The sequence below is a fragment of the Lingula anatina genome, chromosome 1 (assembly GCF_051362555.1).
Source record: "Lingula anatina isolate TDL-2025a chromosome 1, LinAna3.0, whole genome shotgun sequence".
NCBI lineage: Eukaryota > Metazoa > Brachiopoda > Lingulata > Lingulida > Lingulidae > Lingula > Lingula anatina.
In genome coordinates this window covers 11,333,984-11,352,458 of record NC_141767.1, presented here as the reverse complement: position 1 = coordinate 11,352,458, position 18,475 = coordinate 11,333,984, and the positions used below count along the sequence as shown (strand labels likewise).

Here is an 18,475-nt window from a genome sequence, read left to right as displayed (position 1 = left end):
AGCCTATTTGAGAGCTTTGATGACTAGGCCTATAAACTAATTACTTTCTCTCATTTTACGTTTTACATATAATTTTTTATGCAGATGTAGGCCCTATATATGTGAGAGAGAGATTTGTTTTGAACTGTCACTCTATGTACCTCGTTTAGATTTATTTTGAACCGAGGCTACATGTACAAGCCGGTCAAAGAGGTCAAGAGGGTAAAGAGTACGCTTCAAACGCAGCTTGTGTAATTATCGATAATGTCGAATGCAGAGAAACAGACGTCTGTCGACTCAATATTGTATACGAGAGGGAAGCTACAGATCCTTGACCAACTTCTGCTTCCGGAAATGACCAAATATATTGAAATTAAAGACGTAAATGAGGGGTGGAGCGCCATCAACAAAATGCAGGTTTGGCCTACAACCTACAGCCAGTGAAACATCAATCAAATAGTGTCAGACCGGCTATTAAATCACCTGGAGTATTAGCGGTTATAGCTTACGTATCCAGTACAGCGTGACCGATCTTTGTATGCTATCCACGCTAGTCCAAGCTGGTCGACTCCTGCCGACATTGTTTTTCACTCACATTATGGACCATATTAAGGATGTTGTCACCCTTCGCCCAAAACTCCTTATATATACTGCCTTTCATACATTATTTGGGTAATAAATAAATGTTCAGTGTTCAGTGACAAAATTAATGAACATTTACAAATATGTCATTTTACGGGTGACGTCGGTCATAATTGCGATTTTGGGGTAAAAACAAAAAAAAAAATGTTTTTTCAAATTTCTCCTTTACCTAAGTACCCAAGATCACCATTTAGTAATCCAAAACCTTGCCAGCAATTTTTCTTAAAAGTCTTAGTTTAGATTTGATAAAGTAAAACAATGGGTGATAATAAAGGGTTTAAGCATGGTCATTGTCATAATCCCTTTATTACAAGGGTTACGATATCCTGAAGGATATTATCATCAAGATACCAAAAATGAGTTTTTTTCTGCATCTAATTATTTAATAATGCAGCTGTCTTTGTGCTGATTTAAAACAATGAAAAACCCTAGGCAGGTCAAAGCTTAAATCGTCAATTTAACACCTTTCTATTTTGTGGTGAGATAGCAATCAGTGTATAACTTCATCCCTGTACAAGATTTTATCTTGAAAATTGGCAGAGTTGAGTGTATGGGTTACAATCCCGTGCTGTCATTTTGGTTTAAATATTTTTGTTAAGGAGTTATGAGCCCCTAATTACAGATTATCATTAAACAAAGGCATTATTTTTCTTTATGAACAATAAAATCAGAACTAAGACTTTAAAGAACAATCACTGGCAGGGTGTCGAAGTACTAAACGGTGTCATTAAATAGGGTTGAAATGGTGATTGTGGTTGCTCAGTTAAAAGAGAAATTTGAGAAACCAATTTTTTTGTTTTTACTCAAATAGCGCAACTATGACATAAAGATGACATATATGTAAATGTTAATTAATTTATTATTTATCTGTTACCTCAGTTATTTCAGTATATGACCTCTTAAAGATCTAATATATATTGTAATGCAGTAAACGAGTTTTGGGCGAAGGGTGACAATATCTTTAAACCAGTGAAAATTTTAAAAGAATGCTTAGTTTTACATCACAGTGGTATTACCTAGAAACATCTTGAAAAAAAATCGACTCATGATTCCTGAATAAAATCAGGAAATTGTATCCTGTCTAGTCTACAATATGATTCCCTGATAAAATAGCCCAAACAACATTTCATCTACTTGCCTGCCTCATATTATTCAGGGTCCTTATACTGGGACACTATTAGAATGATAGGAATCACCTGAGATAGCCGAAGTCTTGCTGCAGCAATAAGTAAAACTAAAAGCTGAGAATATATCCACATGTATATTTTTGGTTGTTTTCCTAGAGAATCACAACCCGTAAACTTGATTTAGAGTTCTAGTTTCTAGTTTTTGAGTCACTCAACTAATGGAGCTTGAGACTAGTAAAGTTAACTAGTGATGGGAACAAAAAAAAATTATACCTTTAAAACGGGTCTATATATTCCTATTTTCTCAGCAGTTTTGAATAAGGTAAACCAAAATGTTAAAACAGAAAATCACTGAAATTTACAGGATTTTTTTTTTGTTTCCAAGAAAACAAATTTTTATCTATATCTATATCATATATATTTTAATTTTACACTTTCCCTTTTAAAATTTTGTTAGATTCGTGGAGCTCCAGCCATTGGTGTTGTGGCCTCACTGAGCCTTGCTACTGAATTACACCAAAAGAATTTTCAAACTCCTGATGAACTGGTTTCCTGGGTGTTAGAGAGGATGAACTACCTGGTCACTGCAAGGCCAACTGCTGTCAACATTTCAGATTCTGCCATAAAGTTCAAACAATTCTGCACAACATACCTTGATCAGAAGTTAGGGGCAGAGGACATGAAATTGAGGTAAAAAAGATGAAGGAACTGCCTGATTGTGACTTCAGTGTTAAATACTAATTTTCCTAAATTAAATTGTTGATTTTGTTGCAGTTCCTTTCCAAAAGGGAGCAAGGAGTCATGTTCCAGAGTCTCAAACTAGTAATCTGTAATGCACCAAATTGCACCAGCTATTAGAAAAAAACCCTTTGAATAAAAAATGTCCTGTGTTTAAGGAAATCTATCCTTTTTTATCATAGGATCATAGAAGCAGCAGAAGAAATGTTGAGGAAAGATGTGGAGGATAACAAATCAATTGGACGGCATGGTAGTGCCCACATGTTACAAAATATTGGAGACAAGCCATTACGGATACTGACCCATTGTAATACAGGTTCTCTGGCCACAGCAGGATATGGAACAGCTCTTGGTGAGTTCTATATAAAATTATTTGGCAACAACTTGGCACGTTTTGGCAATTCATAATTCACTTATTTTATCTTATATCATTCTTTTCTAAGCTAGCTTTCTTGGCTTTTTGAAAGTCTTTCCATGAGTTTTAATTTTAAATATGTTGTTTTTAAAAAATGAAATCAAGAAGTTTACAGCATCTTGACATATCTGAAGAAAAAAAACAGTGATGTTTATTGTATTTTTATGAATGATTTCATGACATAATTTCCTTTTTCTGCAGGTGTCATACGTGCCCTATTTGAACAAAACAAAATTGACCATGTCTACTGCACAGAAACCAGACCATACAACCAAGGGTCCAGACTAACAGCCTATGAGTTAGTCCATGACAAAATGCCAGCCACTCTTGTCTGTGACAGCATGGCTGCTTTTCTCATCAAAAAGAAAGGAGTCAGTGCCATTATTCTTGGTGCAGATAGAATTGTAGCAAATGGTGATGTGGCCAATAAAATAGGGACTTATCAACTGGCCATATGTGCTAAATATCATGAAATTCCCTTCTATGTGGCTGCCCCAAGCACATCTATTGATCTGAACTTGCAGACGGGGGATGAGATCAAGATTGAAGAGCGTCCACACAATGAAATGTTCACTGTTAAGGGACAGAGAATTGCTGCACAAGGTATGTAGAGTAATTTCTAATTAATTCTACACACCTCAGTTGTTTCAGTATACGACCTTTTAAGGTATTGCATTTTATGTGACTCACAAAAATGTCTTGGTGTCTCACAGGAAAACAGGTCACTTCCTTAAACCCTGGACAAAATTACGAATTCAATATGATGTTCAAGCTTACATCTCAGATTAAAAGGATTAAATTTTTTAGATATTTCCAACTACTTAAATCTTTTTTTTTTTTTTTGCTCATATTTAGTTGGGTAATTTATGTACTCGGATTTATCTAGAATGACGGTGTTATAATATTGATAAGGTTTTGAACTACCAGTACTTAAAAATTTACTTAAAAAACATTGTCAACTGCTGTATGATATGCTAACAAAGTTGATATAAAAAGATGATAAACATAAATGTCATTTTTGGTGAAATATTATGTCTCACCAGGTTATCTTAATTATTTAAGGGAAAAATGTATCTGCAGTAGATTTGTATTAATTAATCATGTGTTTTGTATAAAGTCACCATTTTCCCTTTCTGTTCCAGGAATAGGTTGCTGGAACCCAGCCTTCGATGTCACACCACATGAGCTGGTGACAGGAGGGATTGTGACAGAGTTTGGAGTCTTTTCTCCAAGTGAATTAAAAGACAAACTGCAAAAGTGTCTAAGTAAAGGAAAACAGGGGTAACAGTCTACATGTACATCTGCTGGGTTCACTGGAGTGAAAATGACATTAGGTGTTAGAGAGTATCATCTTCATGCAATTAAAATGCATTTTAAAAATAGTGATGCACTGAAGTATATAAATACTAATTTTGGAATTTATCAAATCTCTTTAATGATAAGTATAATCTTATACTGGCAGGTGAATACAGTATTATTTCAAAAATATTAAAGCACTATTTTTTTAAAGCAATTACATTTATTAAAGGGCTGTGATAGAAAAATTAGTTTATGGTGATGCATGCACTCCACTTTGAGGGCATCTATGGATTTTTTATACTGTATGAATGAGTGAATACTGTAGGTGAGGGTAATTAAAAATTGCTCAGCCTATATCTCTGGTCTAGTCTTTATGACTTTGTCTTTGAGTAATTTGCATAGATAACTTTTGATATCAAATTAGGATCGAGAAGGTAATAAACTGAATTGTCAATCACTGGATTACTTACTGAGACTCTATCTTTTATGCATTATTAATCAAATGAAATACCAATCTATGTGCAAAACATTCTTCCAAACATGTTGCTCCATCTACCTTTATTAGTTTCAACAGCATTTAAAATACTATGGAAATTCAAAATGAGATCTCTACTAAAGTGCATTATAGTCAAAAACCATTTACTTATGGGATTTCTTACATTTGCATCATAAATGGAAAGGTGAATCTCTTGAATTACTCTGTTAAGTGGTATCCCATAAGGCTCCTGTCCTTTTCCAAAGCAGAATTTCAGAACCTGCTCCTTATCCCTTCCCAAAAATAATTTGAGCTCACAGAATTGGGAAAAGTTACCCACAGTTTGTCTTGGAACCACAGAAGCATGATAACAATTTATTGAAAAGATACCAAATTGTAGTCATGTTTCAAGGGAGTGCCTCTAAATCCCCATTCAGAGGTGGGCCTTTGTAGGTCTGAGTGGATAAAGGGGAAAAGAACCACACAAAGCACAAAAAACATGGTCCATATTTTTCCATTGAAACTGAATAAACTATATTTGATTTTTGGGAAAAATGAAAAAGAGCTGGCTATATATTTAACTGCAGCATATTTATAGTAGTGGGGGAAACGGGTAATAAAATGTTTATTATTTTGCTTATGTTCTATTTATCTGCATTGATTAGGCAAAATATATAATGCTAAATGTAGAGAAGGCCAAACTAAAATGAACACATGATAATGTACTTATTCTACAACAAAGAGAACATTGAGAGGGATCAGTGACACTAAAATTATGTGTAATATTTGCATAATTGTCCTATATCACTTTTTAATTACTGTTGGTTTCTTTCCATATTGGAGGGTACTATATACCGGTAGTGTAAAGCAGAGAAAATAAAGGGATAAGTCAGGATTATGCAAATATTAAACAAAATGTTCTCTTTTTTGTGAAGTGACCCATGTGAAAATGGTTTTGCTTGCAGTCATTCTTCATGCCCAGATGATTTCACCGAGTACTTGATATGTGCAAAGTTCAGTATCATTACACACTAGTGGTACCAGTATACATGCAGTGAAGTGCTGAATGCATTTAATTGGGTCATGTCAATAGATACACCCACTTCAGTGTTAGCTAGGTCAAAATATGGTGTAACTGATCGTAGCAAAAGTGTACGTATTTTTCAAGTGAAGGTAAAGTGAATAGTAGCTTGAGTAGCTTTGTTTTATTTTTGTGGGATTTAAACCATCATTCAAAACTGTTTTCTTACTGACATACAAGGGTATACTTACTTCACATGTACAATGACGTAACATGCATGCAGTTACTGATTCCAAAGTTTTAAGCTGAGATAAAAAGTGTTATACACACACATACACACACACACACATTTATTTATATATTTTAGAATGTCTCAGCCTTTGCTGATCAACAAAGAAATTGGTGAAAAAAGTGGCTTTGGAAACCATCCAGTCACAGTCATACCGCACTATGAAGTCCCCTTGCAAGATGGCACCAAACTGGCCCTCAAAATATGGCTCCCAGTAAGATCACTAGAGGGCACAAACTTTGCCGGTGTCAAACATGAAGCTGTCTACCATGGCAATGAGGACTTTGATCCAATTAAAAGGTAGATATTTCTTTCTTCTCGAATCACTTGTTTAAGGTTACATAAACAGCCAAGTGTTAAACAGGAAAAGTTTTGCCTATAACAACCAGTTACATCTGGCTGAATACTTGGAACATGATTCCAGTGTAACATGTTGCACTTTGTACAGAATCAGTTGCTGAATTGCTCATCTTTATTTTCTCTAAATTATTCAGGATTTTACTTCTGGTGGAGGCACATAAAAAGCTAAAACGTTCTATAAGTCAAAACTTAATACAAAGGTTTTTAAGGGGCCATATTGCAATGCAATGCCAGTGTTTCATTAATTTTTCAGTCCAGTGCCTGTGATTCTTGAAGCTTTACCTTATCGCAAAAGTGACTGGACAGCAGTACGTGACCACCCACGACACGTGTGGTTCACATCCCATGGCTACACCTGTATCCGTGCTGATTACCGTGGGACTGGTGATTCAGAAGGTTTATACTATGGAGAATACCTTCCTCAAGAACAACAAGATTGCATTGATCTCATTGAGTGGATCTCCAGGCAGAATTGGTGTAATGGAGCTGTAGGAATGTATGGAAAAAGTTGGGGTGGATTCAATGGTCTACAAGTAGCTTTCCACCAGCCCCCAGCCCTCAAAGCTGTGATATCTCTGTACTCCACAGACGACAGATATCTGACTGATATGCATTATGATGGAGGTTGTGTCATAGGTAAGCATTTAGTAAAAATAATGATAATAGCAATAACTTCTAACTTTGTAATCATTTACCATAACACAGAAATTTAGTCATCAACCAGGTACTTAAAGACTTTACTAATTTGAGATTCAGGGGAAGAGTTATTTGAAATATACTATTAAAATAGGAAGGAGGAAAACAGGTTTAATCTATCAATATTAAAAACTAGTTAAAATTATCCTCAGGTAATGGCATGCTGAGTTGGGCTGCAGTCATGTTTGTCTTCAATGCCAGGCCACCAAATCCTGACAATGTTCCAAACTGGAAGGAGAGCTGGCTTGAACGCCTGGAAAAAGCAGGAGAATGTTGGGCCAAACAGTGGATGTCTCACCAGTACTGGGATGACTTTTGGAAACAGGGCTCCATTTGTGAAGATTTTTCCAAGGTTACTTGTCCAGTGCTTGCCATAGGTAAAGTGAGCTTCATCTTGAGATAAGACACCATGGTTTCAATGTGACATGCAATATATGCCACATAGAAATGTCACTGTTGAGCTAATAATACGGTGATGAAAAATGTTTTGTTGTGCAGATCCACTGTCAGTAGTTTTGAAGTCTTTTCATATTGAATGTTAAATTTTAGTTGTTACCCCCCCATATTTCCTGAAAAATGACATTTGAACAGGTTTTTCCTGCTCTTTTTTTGTCCTATATATAAACCTTTGTCAGTTTTAGCAGTTCATTTGAATAACTCTAGCAAAGCAGTAGCTTTGCCAATTTGGCTATTATGAACTGGAGGGACGGTTAAATACAAGCGGGGTAGAACTACCGAGATGAAAGTACTTTGAGTTCATTGATAACCCTAACATTTTGTCTCTTTCACACCTAGTACATTTTAGAAAATTTGTGAACTGAGCAACTAAACATACCTCGGCTTTTTTTTGTCCCAAATGTGCCCATGATGTATAGCACTGGTGCTGAGCTTAATAAAGCCCTGATATGATGACCCTTTCAGTGCACACTTAAATCAGCAAAATCTGGGCATATGTAAGCTCATGACCTATGCTATATCTAATGGACACATTTGGGACGGAGAAAGCCAAGATATGTAGTTATGCAGCTCAAATATTTTTTTCAAGTGTACTGTGTGTGAAAGAGACAAAATGTCATCAACAAACTCAAAGTACTTTCATCTTGGGAGTTCAAACCTCTTTGAATAGGTTACAACCAGAAATTTGAAGAAGGTGCAGTTTAAAAGCTTTATTATGGTTAATCGAGTGATTGATTGGGTTTATGCCTTGCCATGCTAACTTTATTTGAGTCATTTAAGAAAATAGTAGAATTGGTTTATTTGTGGTAAAGGGAATCTACACTCACTTCATATGTTACTTTAAAGGGCAACATAAATTATTTTAGGAGGATGGGCTGATGGCTATACTGATGCAGTGTTTAGAATGGTGAAGAACTTACCATGTGTGAAAGGACTTGTTGGACCATGGCCACATAACTGGCCAGATGCTTGCACCCCAGGTAATGATGATTCTCCAGTTGTATATATATATATATATATATATATATAATTGCTTAATTTACTTGCATTTTTACAGCGTTTTAAGAAAAAAATATTGATTTATTGTTGCTTATAATAATTGAGCTAAACAAACAAACAAAAAAAACATTCCAGGTCCAAATATTGCTTACCTGGATGAGTGTCTGAGGTGGTATGACCATCACCTGAAGGGAGTCCAGAATGGAGCTATGGACCTTCCTGACCTTCGCCTCTACCTACAGGACAGCCTACCACCAGCCCCTAGTGTTATCACCTGGCCAGGGAAGTGGATGGTATATGACGAAAGTAAGCTTGAGAAAATGACCCTGGTCCTTAATAATAACAAGCAAACTTTGGAAAAGAATGAGGATCTCTCCCACGGACAGTCTGGCGCAGAGAGAAGTGTAGGCAGCCATGTTGCTGCAGGGATGTGGAATGGTGACTGGTTAAGTATGGGTGCCCCAGGTTCCTTTCCATTAGACCAGGCTCTGGGCAATGCACTAAGCATGTGTTGGGATACTAAACCACTTAAAGACAGGATCTCCATTGCAGGGTTTCCAATCCTCAACTGTGTGGTGTCCATCAGAGATGGTACCTCTGGTCAGTTAGCAGCTACTCTGTGTGATGTCTTCCCAGATGGAAAGTCCCAACGGATTGCCTATGGGTTGCTCAATCTGACACACAGGGAGGGCCACAGTCTTGAGGATCTAGCTGAGATGGTGCCTGGTAAGCAATACCCAGTGCAACTGGAGCTGCATTCAGCTGGGTATACTGTACCAAAAGGTCATAAAATCAGGTTGGCCATAGCCCCTTGCTTTTGGCCCTCAGCATGGCCATCCAAGGATACTTCTACTCTCACTATTCATAGCAGTACAGATAATCAACTAAGCTTGCTACACCTGCCTGTATACATAGGGTCAGGTGATGATACACCCAAACAACCAGGCTTCGACACCCTGACGGCACCACCAAGGCTGGGCCCAAACCTGCCAGTGTTAGAGCACCGTGCCAGCCAATACAAGAAGACCATACAGTATGATGTCACATCTGGGATCCACACCATCCAATGCATCGATGATGGAGGATGCTACTATATGTCAGATTCAGGTACCACAGTAGACGAAGTGATGAAGGATACCTTCACCATTAAAGAAAATGACCCACAATCAGCCAAGGCAATCTCTGATCATGTCTACAGTTACAGATGGACAGCTGTTGATACCAAAATCACCACTCATAGTGAAATGTGGTCTGACAGAGACAATTTTTATTTACTGAACAAGCTTATTGCTGAATTGAATGGTCAGGTTATATTTGATAAGACCTGGGAAGATAAAATTGAAAGATGTATGGTGTAACATTGGATCGGATGCATCATTTCTAGCAATTTCATTATTGATTTCAAGTCAATTTTATTGAGGTTTTATTGATTTGTGCAACATAACTTACAATTTGTTAACTACATGCCAATATCTATCAATTTTGATTTAATGCATTTATTAACAATAATAAGACGAAACAATGGTTTAGATTTGTTTATTGTAAAAGCACCCATTGTATTGCAGCAAAGGTTATCGGTGTAAATCAACATAGTATAAACTTGGTCACTGCCACAGCCAATATTGTTCTGTTTGTCCATTGTTTTTTAACTGTCATTTTTTTGTACAACATTCATAGTCATCAGCTTGATTAATACTGCCACTACATGGACGTTAAGGCTGTTCCCAAGAACTCTGTAGCACTGCTTCCTGCTCAACTTGTTTGGGAATTCTGTGGGTTAAAAAAATTAGAAAATTCATCTTTGTGGGTGGCCTTTCGATTCTGTTTAACACATTTGCTAATAACATGTCAGATTCATATAAATAAGCACTCTTTGTATTTACTATGCCTATCAAAGGTTGATAAATGGTGGCCAAATTAGGATTAAGATTTCAAAAAATACAATGTGATTTAATAAAAGTGGTATAGGATCAAATGATAAATATCCATCTACTTTGTGTGTACTTACCAAATTCCTTTGGAAAACACATCAAGTTGGCAATTTCTCTTGGAGTGAAATATCTTAATTTTAGCTTCTTGATATCATCCATATACTCAACTGCCTTTTCTGGTATCATGTCATCTTTCAAAATGCTTGTATTCATCTTTTCAGAATAAAAGAATGAATGAAAATAATAGCAAAAAGAAGAATGCATTAAGTAAAAGAAATGAGAAATACTTTTTAAAAGCACACATAACATATAAAGATTTCATTTCCCTCTCTTAAGCAAATGGTGATTAGTGATGAAAGTCAAATACTCACCTCCTCCAAAACCATCTGGAACACGGATCCAGCTCCTTCCATGTAATGACCATATCTAAAACAGTGACTTCAACATTAAGATTTTTTGTTGGACTAAGTCTAAAACTATACTAAGATATTTTATTCCCAACCTAAATAAACTCCACTCTAAAACAAAGCTTAAACCTAAAAACGTGACTTCAATTGTTCACTTCCTGAGAAAGATATAAGAGTAAAAGAATTCTTTATAGTTATAGAGAAAACTGGATATTCCTACAGGTACCTTTTAGTAAAACAGCAACTTTTCCTGGAACTTGGTAGCACAATATCCATAACTTTAAATCTTTTTAGGTCTTTCTCTGGCAACAAGAATTTTTCTAGATATTCCTCTGGTTGTTTTTCCAAATAATGATCTATGCTTTGACAGAATTGTGGGGAATAATCTTGATTGCTAGCTATCACACCAGCTGATAAAGTGCACTTTTCACAGCTCTGCCTTTTTGATGCAGTTATATCGCCACTATCTTTGTCTTCATTGGAATTGCCTGAATTCACTGTGCCACTGTCAAGTCTTGGAGCTTTTGCCTTAGGCTCCTCATTTGTTGAATCTTCAGTATCATTTATTTTATCAAAATCTGTCAAATTATTTCCTGTTTGTCCATTTTTCTGAGTATCTGCTGAACTCCCAAGTATATCCGTCTTTTTAATTGGATTTTGACAATAGCAACACACCATATGATCACCTGGCCCAGAAGGCTTCATGTGAGTCATGAATGGTTTGGCACAGGAAGGTATATGCTCAAACACCTGTAATATAACAAAATATTTGGAAATGTAACATGCTCATATTTGCAATTTTTTTCCAGTTGGCATCTTTATACGCAATGAAATGATATTTATAAATTAAATAGGAGATTTATTACTTCCAAACAAATTTTCCAGTTGCAACTGTGGCGAAACTAAAGCATTAGACAAAGATTGCTAGAAAAAATATATTGAAAAAATTATAAACTGAACATAGCTTTGTCTTTTACATAGATCTCGGGGCACAGACCAGCCAATTTGAAAGGATTGAAATGCATAAGACTTGGGACAAAGTGGCACCTAAATGCATAAGTCTTAAAGCACCAGTTTCAACTTGATAAGCCTTATTACAACTTTCCTATTATATCCATCGAAAAAAAATTAATTTCTTAATATAAATGATATTCACCTTGTCCTCACAAGTATCAAAAACAAAAGTCAAAGGTTTCTTCTTTGCTACCATATAGTACCTCATCCTTGAGTTGGGGACACCAAACTGCAATGGAGTAAGTAGGAACTCCTGAAATTATAAAACCATAAAGATAAGTTAACTACTCTAGGGAATTTTAGTAAAAACATAAAGTTTGGTTCTTTCTTATAAAATTCCACAACTATCCTGACATTGGCAGTTTAGGAGAACCGACTGCTCCAATTGAATAAGGCATGGATACTTAACAGCTAACAGTCTGCCCTAATAACTATCAAACCTATATATGGGTCCACCACTGGTACATTTTTGTTACCAACATGGCTTCAATTTTTACTGTTACTTGGCAGGGACCAGTGCTAATGTCACAGGCATTCAGTGAGGAGTAGCCATGTTGAGGTTTTGCAAGATACAAAAGTGGCAGATGTGAACAGTTTTTGTAGTGTAAGTAAATTTATAGTACATCAAATGTGACACAAATGTTCCTTTTAGGGACTGTACATATACCTGAAAGTTGTAGCCACATTCTCTGAGTGTTCTAACCATCTTGTCTCTTGTCTGGGAACATTCAAAACCCTTCACATTTTCAATCAATATGTAGTTGGGCAACTTTTCCAATCTGAAACATTAAGACATTAATTTCATCAAATTCCAAAAATTAAGTCACTATTCTGAAAATATACTCAATGTCGAAACTCACAATTACATCACAGTACTAAATGGTTCTGCTGAATCCATCTGTGAAGTTTTGAAGGTGTGTGTTATTATAGCAGTGCAGCTGTCAATTCTTTGAATACTCACTTAGGTAGTGTTTCTAAAAGGTAGATAAAGGAGTTAGTTCTTGCATCCTCTACATCCTTCTGTAGCCCCACCCTGGTGAATGGCTGACATGGTGGACTCATTAGCAGCATGGTTGGGTTAAATTTGTTCAATTCCTTCAGACTAATGGACTAAATAAGGGAGATAATCATACATGTACATAAGAATATAAACAATTCGTTTTGAGAAATTAATCAAAACATATCAGACACAACCAAAATAAGAAATCAACACATAATTAATCAAGAAAGGAAATTATGGCACTTATGACCTATCATTATATTATAACTTTAAAGGCAAATTGGGTGTAGACTCTAATCAAAACCAGGCTCAACCATAGGCAAGTGGATGAGGAGAGATATGATTAAGTATTATGGTGATTACATATTTGATTAATCTGCGGTAAGTGGTGGAAATATACTATATGTGTCTCTGTGGGTGGGTGAACAAATGTACCTCTATACTCCTCTGAAGTAGGTTGATGTCCTGAAAGTTGTATTTGTAAACTTCATTTGCAACATCATTGATATCAACTGCTGCAACAACCTTATACTTGATGCTACTCTCTGCAAAAGAAAATAACAATTAAGATGTAAGTTTTAGACAGATACAACCTATATAGTGCTTACCGAAGTTTAGCACAGATGAAGTTATAACAACCAGTTGAGACATAAAAACGCATATGCATATGTACAGGTAACTGAGTGGAGGGTTATTAATATTGCGAGCCACGTTTTTCAAGCCACGTACAGGGTGAAGACAGTGAAGTACTCATGATACTCGTGACGAGAGCAGCCACGGAGCCCATCACTGGGTTCAGCCCGTCCTCATTATTATCTGTGAGCTACTGAGAATCATAATTAACATGATCTTCAATTTTTTTACCTTTCAGAGCCAGGTGCATTCCCCCAATTCCGCTGTAGAATTCGATAACACGTTCACACATTTTTGTTTTCGTTTATGTGCACTGCCACCTGACGGAAATGGTGCCCCAAGAAAAGCCTTTACGGCAAATCCAAGACTTCACAACAGGCATCATTTATTCCAGCATTTTACATTTGCAAGTTCAGAACGTTTCATTACTCACAAAATTTATTTGCTGACTTTTTATTTATTATTAAAAATACCCAAAAATTTTGTGCATATTTGATAAGATGTACTGTATATGCACTCACAATATGATATATTGGTACTGGTAATTAGCTGGAAAATTTTACTGGGCCCATCTTCTACATGTATGTGCACACTAGGTAAATATTAGCAACAGAAAATGAAACAGACAGTTGTATTAATGTACTCAATATTTTAATGAGTGGCCTCTACAGTTGGTTTGCAGATATACACGTGTACATATATCATAATGTCATAGTAAGTTCAGAGTAACTATACTCCCATACTAGAAAAAAAGGTCACACAAAAACAAACTGATTTCACACTTTATGACATACCCATACCCACCCATTATATTTATGACGTAATACAATTTTATAGAATCAATTACTAGAAACAATATTTGTTTTCGTGTACTGACACTAATGGTATGAACATGTATCATTATCAAAATAATCTCAATTATCTTGGCACTGCATGTATAATAACTTAGCATAAACAAACAGTAGTTTTCTATCAACTTCTTATGCATGAATGTTCAAACTCTATTTTAACTAATCATTTATGTCCTCAGTAAAGCAGAGCTTCAGGTGATGATAATACAGGAAACCCATATTTTTTTCATTCTATTGTCTATGTTATTACATGTAATACAGAATCAACTTTCTATTCTCAGTCCCAAGCATACTTTCTGGTTTGGATGTAAATGTACAAGTATTGTATTTTCCTTTCCATACAACACTAAAACTGACATTCACGCAATTTTTCATACCATTTTAATGTTCTGAATTGGTACTGGTCACCTCAAAGGCAAGACTTTTTCTAATTGTGATATAAGATCAGTGTGTTTGAAATTATCTGGCTGCTCGTTAAAAGTCTCCACCAAATGATAGCTAGTGCTCTCTGGTCCATAATAAATCTGTACTTGCTGGCAAAGAAGTTGAGCATCTTGTGCATTCTGCAAAAATGATAGTTGTAATATGCATGCTGCATATACATAATTTGTGTACAATGTATATCTTGATCTCACAGATTAAAGAAATTTTCTTTAAATTTAGTAAGGAACAAAGTTTATATACACTTCTAAATACCCTGATATTTCACTTCAAATGACAGGTTTTTTTAAACAAAAAACAACATGCATACAGTTTTAACATAAAAACTATTCAAACTTATACTTACTAAAATATCTCTGTTATATTCACCATGCATCAAGACAATTCCTAAAAGCATACTTCCATGTAAATATTGTGTATTCTCTTTAAAAAATCTTACCAGTAATGTTCTTTAAAAAATTTCTATCAAAAAGGCAAAAAATATGCTACAAAATTCAAGATTATGCTTAAGACTTACAAGCAAATATTAAACATAAATAAATCATCATTGTTTATAAATTTTCATTGTAAATTAAAAATTACCTTTTTCATCACCAAGTTCTGAATAATGGTGCAGAGTTAAACAAACTGGGGCATCTGCTTGATGAGCCTAGTATGCATAAAAATATATTTATTTATGAAAATAAATTTGGCAATTTGTGAAAGAAACAATTTTAAATGTTTTTGTTGATTTTTATCATTTTGTCATTTTTTTATTTTAACAATCATTTTTGACTGTAAAACACAATTTATTTCCCAATTCAGATTACCTGGTATGCAATCAGTGGTGTAAAGTAGCATTCATGTCCACTAAAGGAAGCTACATAAAATTCATAGCCATCTCCTCTAGGCAGAGTGTACAGAAACTGTAAATATTAAACAGGAACATTAAATTTAGTTAAGTGAATGTTTTGAGTCATAAAATTTAGTTCATCCTGACAAAAGTGATGATGTTGCAAATCAAGTGGAAACAATGAACATGTAGTGTTATTTTTATTAAAAATCTTTTCACAGCTGAAAAGTATATACTGCACTGAACTTTATTAAATGGAGTTCTTGAAAGAGTACAACAAGACAGGAAGTAACAGACAAAACTTGCCATTGGGTAAGTCGACGACCTCTCATGTATAACTTCATAAATTTTTACCTGTAAAGATAAATCTTAAGGAGTAAGCAATTTATCTTTCCCATCTTTTAATATGATGGATGGGTGCATGTGCTTGGTGGAATAGTAACATTTCACATAAAAATGGAAATTTTCTATTCAGTTAATATCATTAAAATTTATTAAGGGCCATTCCATGGTATTTGGTCCGCAGACCTCAAAATTTAATAAAAGAATCCTCCTTATAAAACTTATAATTTCTGAAAAAAGACACCATAAGACACCAGAATCCAAAGAAGTTTTAGGTTTTGATGATTAAGAAAACTAGTCTCTTTTTAGATCTACTTACAGGGATAACTGCAAACACAGTACTTTCCTTTTTACTGAAGTGTTGTTGCCAAATCTGAAATATAAACAGAAAGTGGAAAAGCAGTCTATTCACAACATGTTCTTTTTCTAATACTTTTTCTCCCATTTATGTGTACTAGTAGGTACAAATAAAACAAACTTTTGTGCATAACTTGACATAATTGGCCCTTGGACACATAAAAGGATATGGTAAAGAGCTTGTGTTACATAAAACATAAGAAATCTTTTCTGTCAGAAACATTTTCATCCAAGTCTCACCTGTTTTATCTCTTGAGCAGATTTATCATATAGAAGATCAACCTTCATAATGTCATTAAGTGTCTGAAAAGAAAACAGAAACTTATTTAGGATGCAAACAGTCTGTGACATCAATATCAGCCCCACACCAAATGCAGTAAAACTGACAAATGGGCAGTAAAATGTGGTAAACTTGTTCAGTTACTTTCTATGGTTTCTGCTTTTGAGACAGTAGATTCTTAGATCCCAGTGGCTTAAAGGGATAATAACTCTTCGTATGAGATCTATATTTCACAATAAAAACATTGTGACCAACTCATAGAAATATAATATATTCTGTTGTACAAGAAAAACGGCAGTTATAGCTATTATTCTGATATCTGAGATTGTCTTCAGACCACGTGACCTCCATTGATGGCTGTACTCTGTTAAAATCTCTTAAGAGATTTTAACAAAAAACCAAACTTTTTAGAAAAAAACCAGGGACTAACTTTGAATGTAAAAATGGATTCATTAACCATTGGTAAGTATGGGAAAATTGTTGTTTACTCCAGGAAAATTCATTTTTTGGCCAAAACAAAGAGTTATTATCCCTTTAAAGGGTCAGTAGGCTCAAAATGTTTTTTCATGTATTGCTAAATGTGGTTTGTTTGAAAAAGTGATATGACATACATGTAAAAATTACCTTTTCTTCAGTCATTTTCAGTTGAGATAGTTTGGATGTCTGTGACATCTTGCTAGCAGCTGCTGACACTGGTTGTTTTTTTGCCTTTGGTTCAACCTTTTTTTCTTTGGGTTGCCCTTTTTTCTTAAATTCTTCCAGACGAGATTCAAATTCTTCTGGGGAATTTCTGACATAATAATTTTTAATAACTGCATTTAACTGTCGAATATAGGTAAATGAAAATAAACCTGTAAGATTCATTACACTATCTCTTACAAAATAAATGAATCTGTAGTTATTTCTAAATAACCAATATATCGATTTATGGAATTTTTTACAGCTAAACTTAAAGCATTGGAGTAAAATACATTTAACTGTGCATGCATGTACTAGTACATTATATGCAGGGTATTATATGAAACTAACAGGTACAGCTCTATCCTTGTGAAGATCACATATGCCTTAAACTTACTGCTGTAAATCATGAATTTTTCCTTTATATTTTTCAAAATAGGGATTCTTTTGTAGTTTTTCCATGGGATCTTTTTCGTCTTTCTGTGGAGTACATGCTGTTGCTGCAGTTGAGATTTTGTGAGATCTCTGTAATGTAGCCAGCCATCTGCAGTACACGCCAGATGCTCTGGACTGCTGCAGCAAGTGGTTCATTCTAGAATGATGGAAATACTAACACTTATGATTTTTAATTAACACATTGTTTAACCACTTCAAATGATTTACTCAGTACATGATCAAATCGAGCATTTGGAAAAAAAATATTTGTAACCATCTTTTCATCAGAAATGATTGAGTGAATTTTTTGAATTAAGAAAGTATCTTTATCATAGAGTTCACACTACAGGAGGCTTACAATAGCTTTGCCTTAGGCTTATGTAAAAAAAAAAAAAATAGAGCAAGCTCCCCCCCCCCCTCCAACCACCACACACACGCCAGCACAATGGCAAAGACACCACCAGCACAATCATAACGAATACTTGTGCAGTTCTTAAAATAGTATAGTCTTCATCATTGTCTTTATCAATATGAACACAAATTGTTATCAAACATTTGAAATACCTCTTGAGTTCAAGGGGAGACCCCTGCCATGCCATGCAGATGCAAGTTAGTTCTATGAGTGCGACAGTAAGACGTACCCCTCCTCAACTCGCTTTAACTTTATGTGTTTTAGCCTCAGTGGTTTGATGGGTATAGTATGAAACTTATAACTGTGTAAGAAAAGGTAAAAATCTAAATCCCATTTTAACATTTTCCCGTACTGGAACCATGAGTC

General features: G+C 35.0%; 3 protein-coding genes across 4 annotated transcripts; 1 reads left to right on the top strand and 2 right to left on the bottom strand.

Moving 5' to 3' along the window:
• Nucleotides 1-153: 153 nt before the first annotated feature.
• LOC106175273 (uncharacterized) lies at nucleotides 154-10,116 on the top strand. Its single transcript, XM_086999599.1, has 10 exons — nucleotides 154-396; nucleotides 2,206-2,438; nucleotides 2,669-2,838; nucleotides 3,103-3,504; nucleotides 4,044-4,182; nucleotides 6,064-6,285; nucleotides 6,599-6,981; nucleotides 7,194-7,418; nucleotides 8,364-8,477; nucleotides 8,632-10,116. The coding sequence occupies exons 1-10, from the start codon at nucleotides 244-246 to the stop codon at nucleotides 9,852-9,854; spliced, it is 3,264 nt and encodes a 1,087-aa protein (XP_086855725.1). The 5' UTR covers nucleotides 154-243; the 3' UTR covers nucleotides 9,855-10,116.
• Nucleotides 10,018-13,880, bottom strand: LOC106175283 (tRNA (cytosine(38)-C(5))-methyltransferase-like). Of its 2 annotated transcripts, none has more exons than XM_013557201.2 (9): nucleotides 13,713-13,880; nucleotides 13,284-13,393; nucleotides 12,810-12,958; nucleotides 12,516-12,627; nucleotides 11,991-12,101; nucleotides 11,061-11,584; nucleotides 10,799-10,853; nucleotides 10,505-10,640; nucleotides 10,018-10,266 (listed from the first exon to the last, which is right to left on the bottom strand). In XM_013557201.2, the coding sequence occupies exons 1-9, from the start codon at nucleotides 13,771-13,773 to the stop codon at nucleotides 10,142-10,144; spliced, it is 1,383 nt and encodes a 460-aa protein (XP_013412655.1). In that variant the 5' UTR covers nucleotides 13,774-13,880; the 3' UTR covers nucleotides 10,018-10,141. The 2 variants fall into 2 exon arrangements, with proteins under 2 accessions (XP_013412655.1, XP_086855737.1); XM_086999611.1 differs by having other exon boundaries at nucleotides 11,991-12,077.
• A 230-nt stretch (nucleotides 13,881-14,110) lies between these two features.
• On the bottom strand, nucleotides 14,111-18,466 carry LOC106175034 (ATP synthase mitochondrial F1 complex assembly factor 1). Its single transcript, XM_086999616.1, has 10 exons — nucleotides 18,262-18,466; nucleotides 17,660-17,854; nucleotides 17,209-17,374; nucleotides 16,545-16,607; nucleotides 16,267-16,320; nucleotides 15,912-15,959; nucleotides 15,583-15,678; nucleotides 15,356-15,422; nucleotides 15,120-15,160; nucleotides 14,111-14,895 (listed from the first exon to the last, which is right to left on the bottom strand). The coding sequence occupies exons 1-10, from the start codon at nucleotides 18,294-18,296 to the stop codon at nucleotides 14,737-14,739; spliced, it is 924 nt and encodes a 307-aa protein (XP_086855742.1). The 5' UTR covers nucleotides 18,297-18,466; the 3' UTR covers nucleotides 14,111-14,736.
• Between the last annotated feature and the right edge of the window lie 9 nt (nucleotides 18,467-18,475).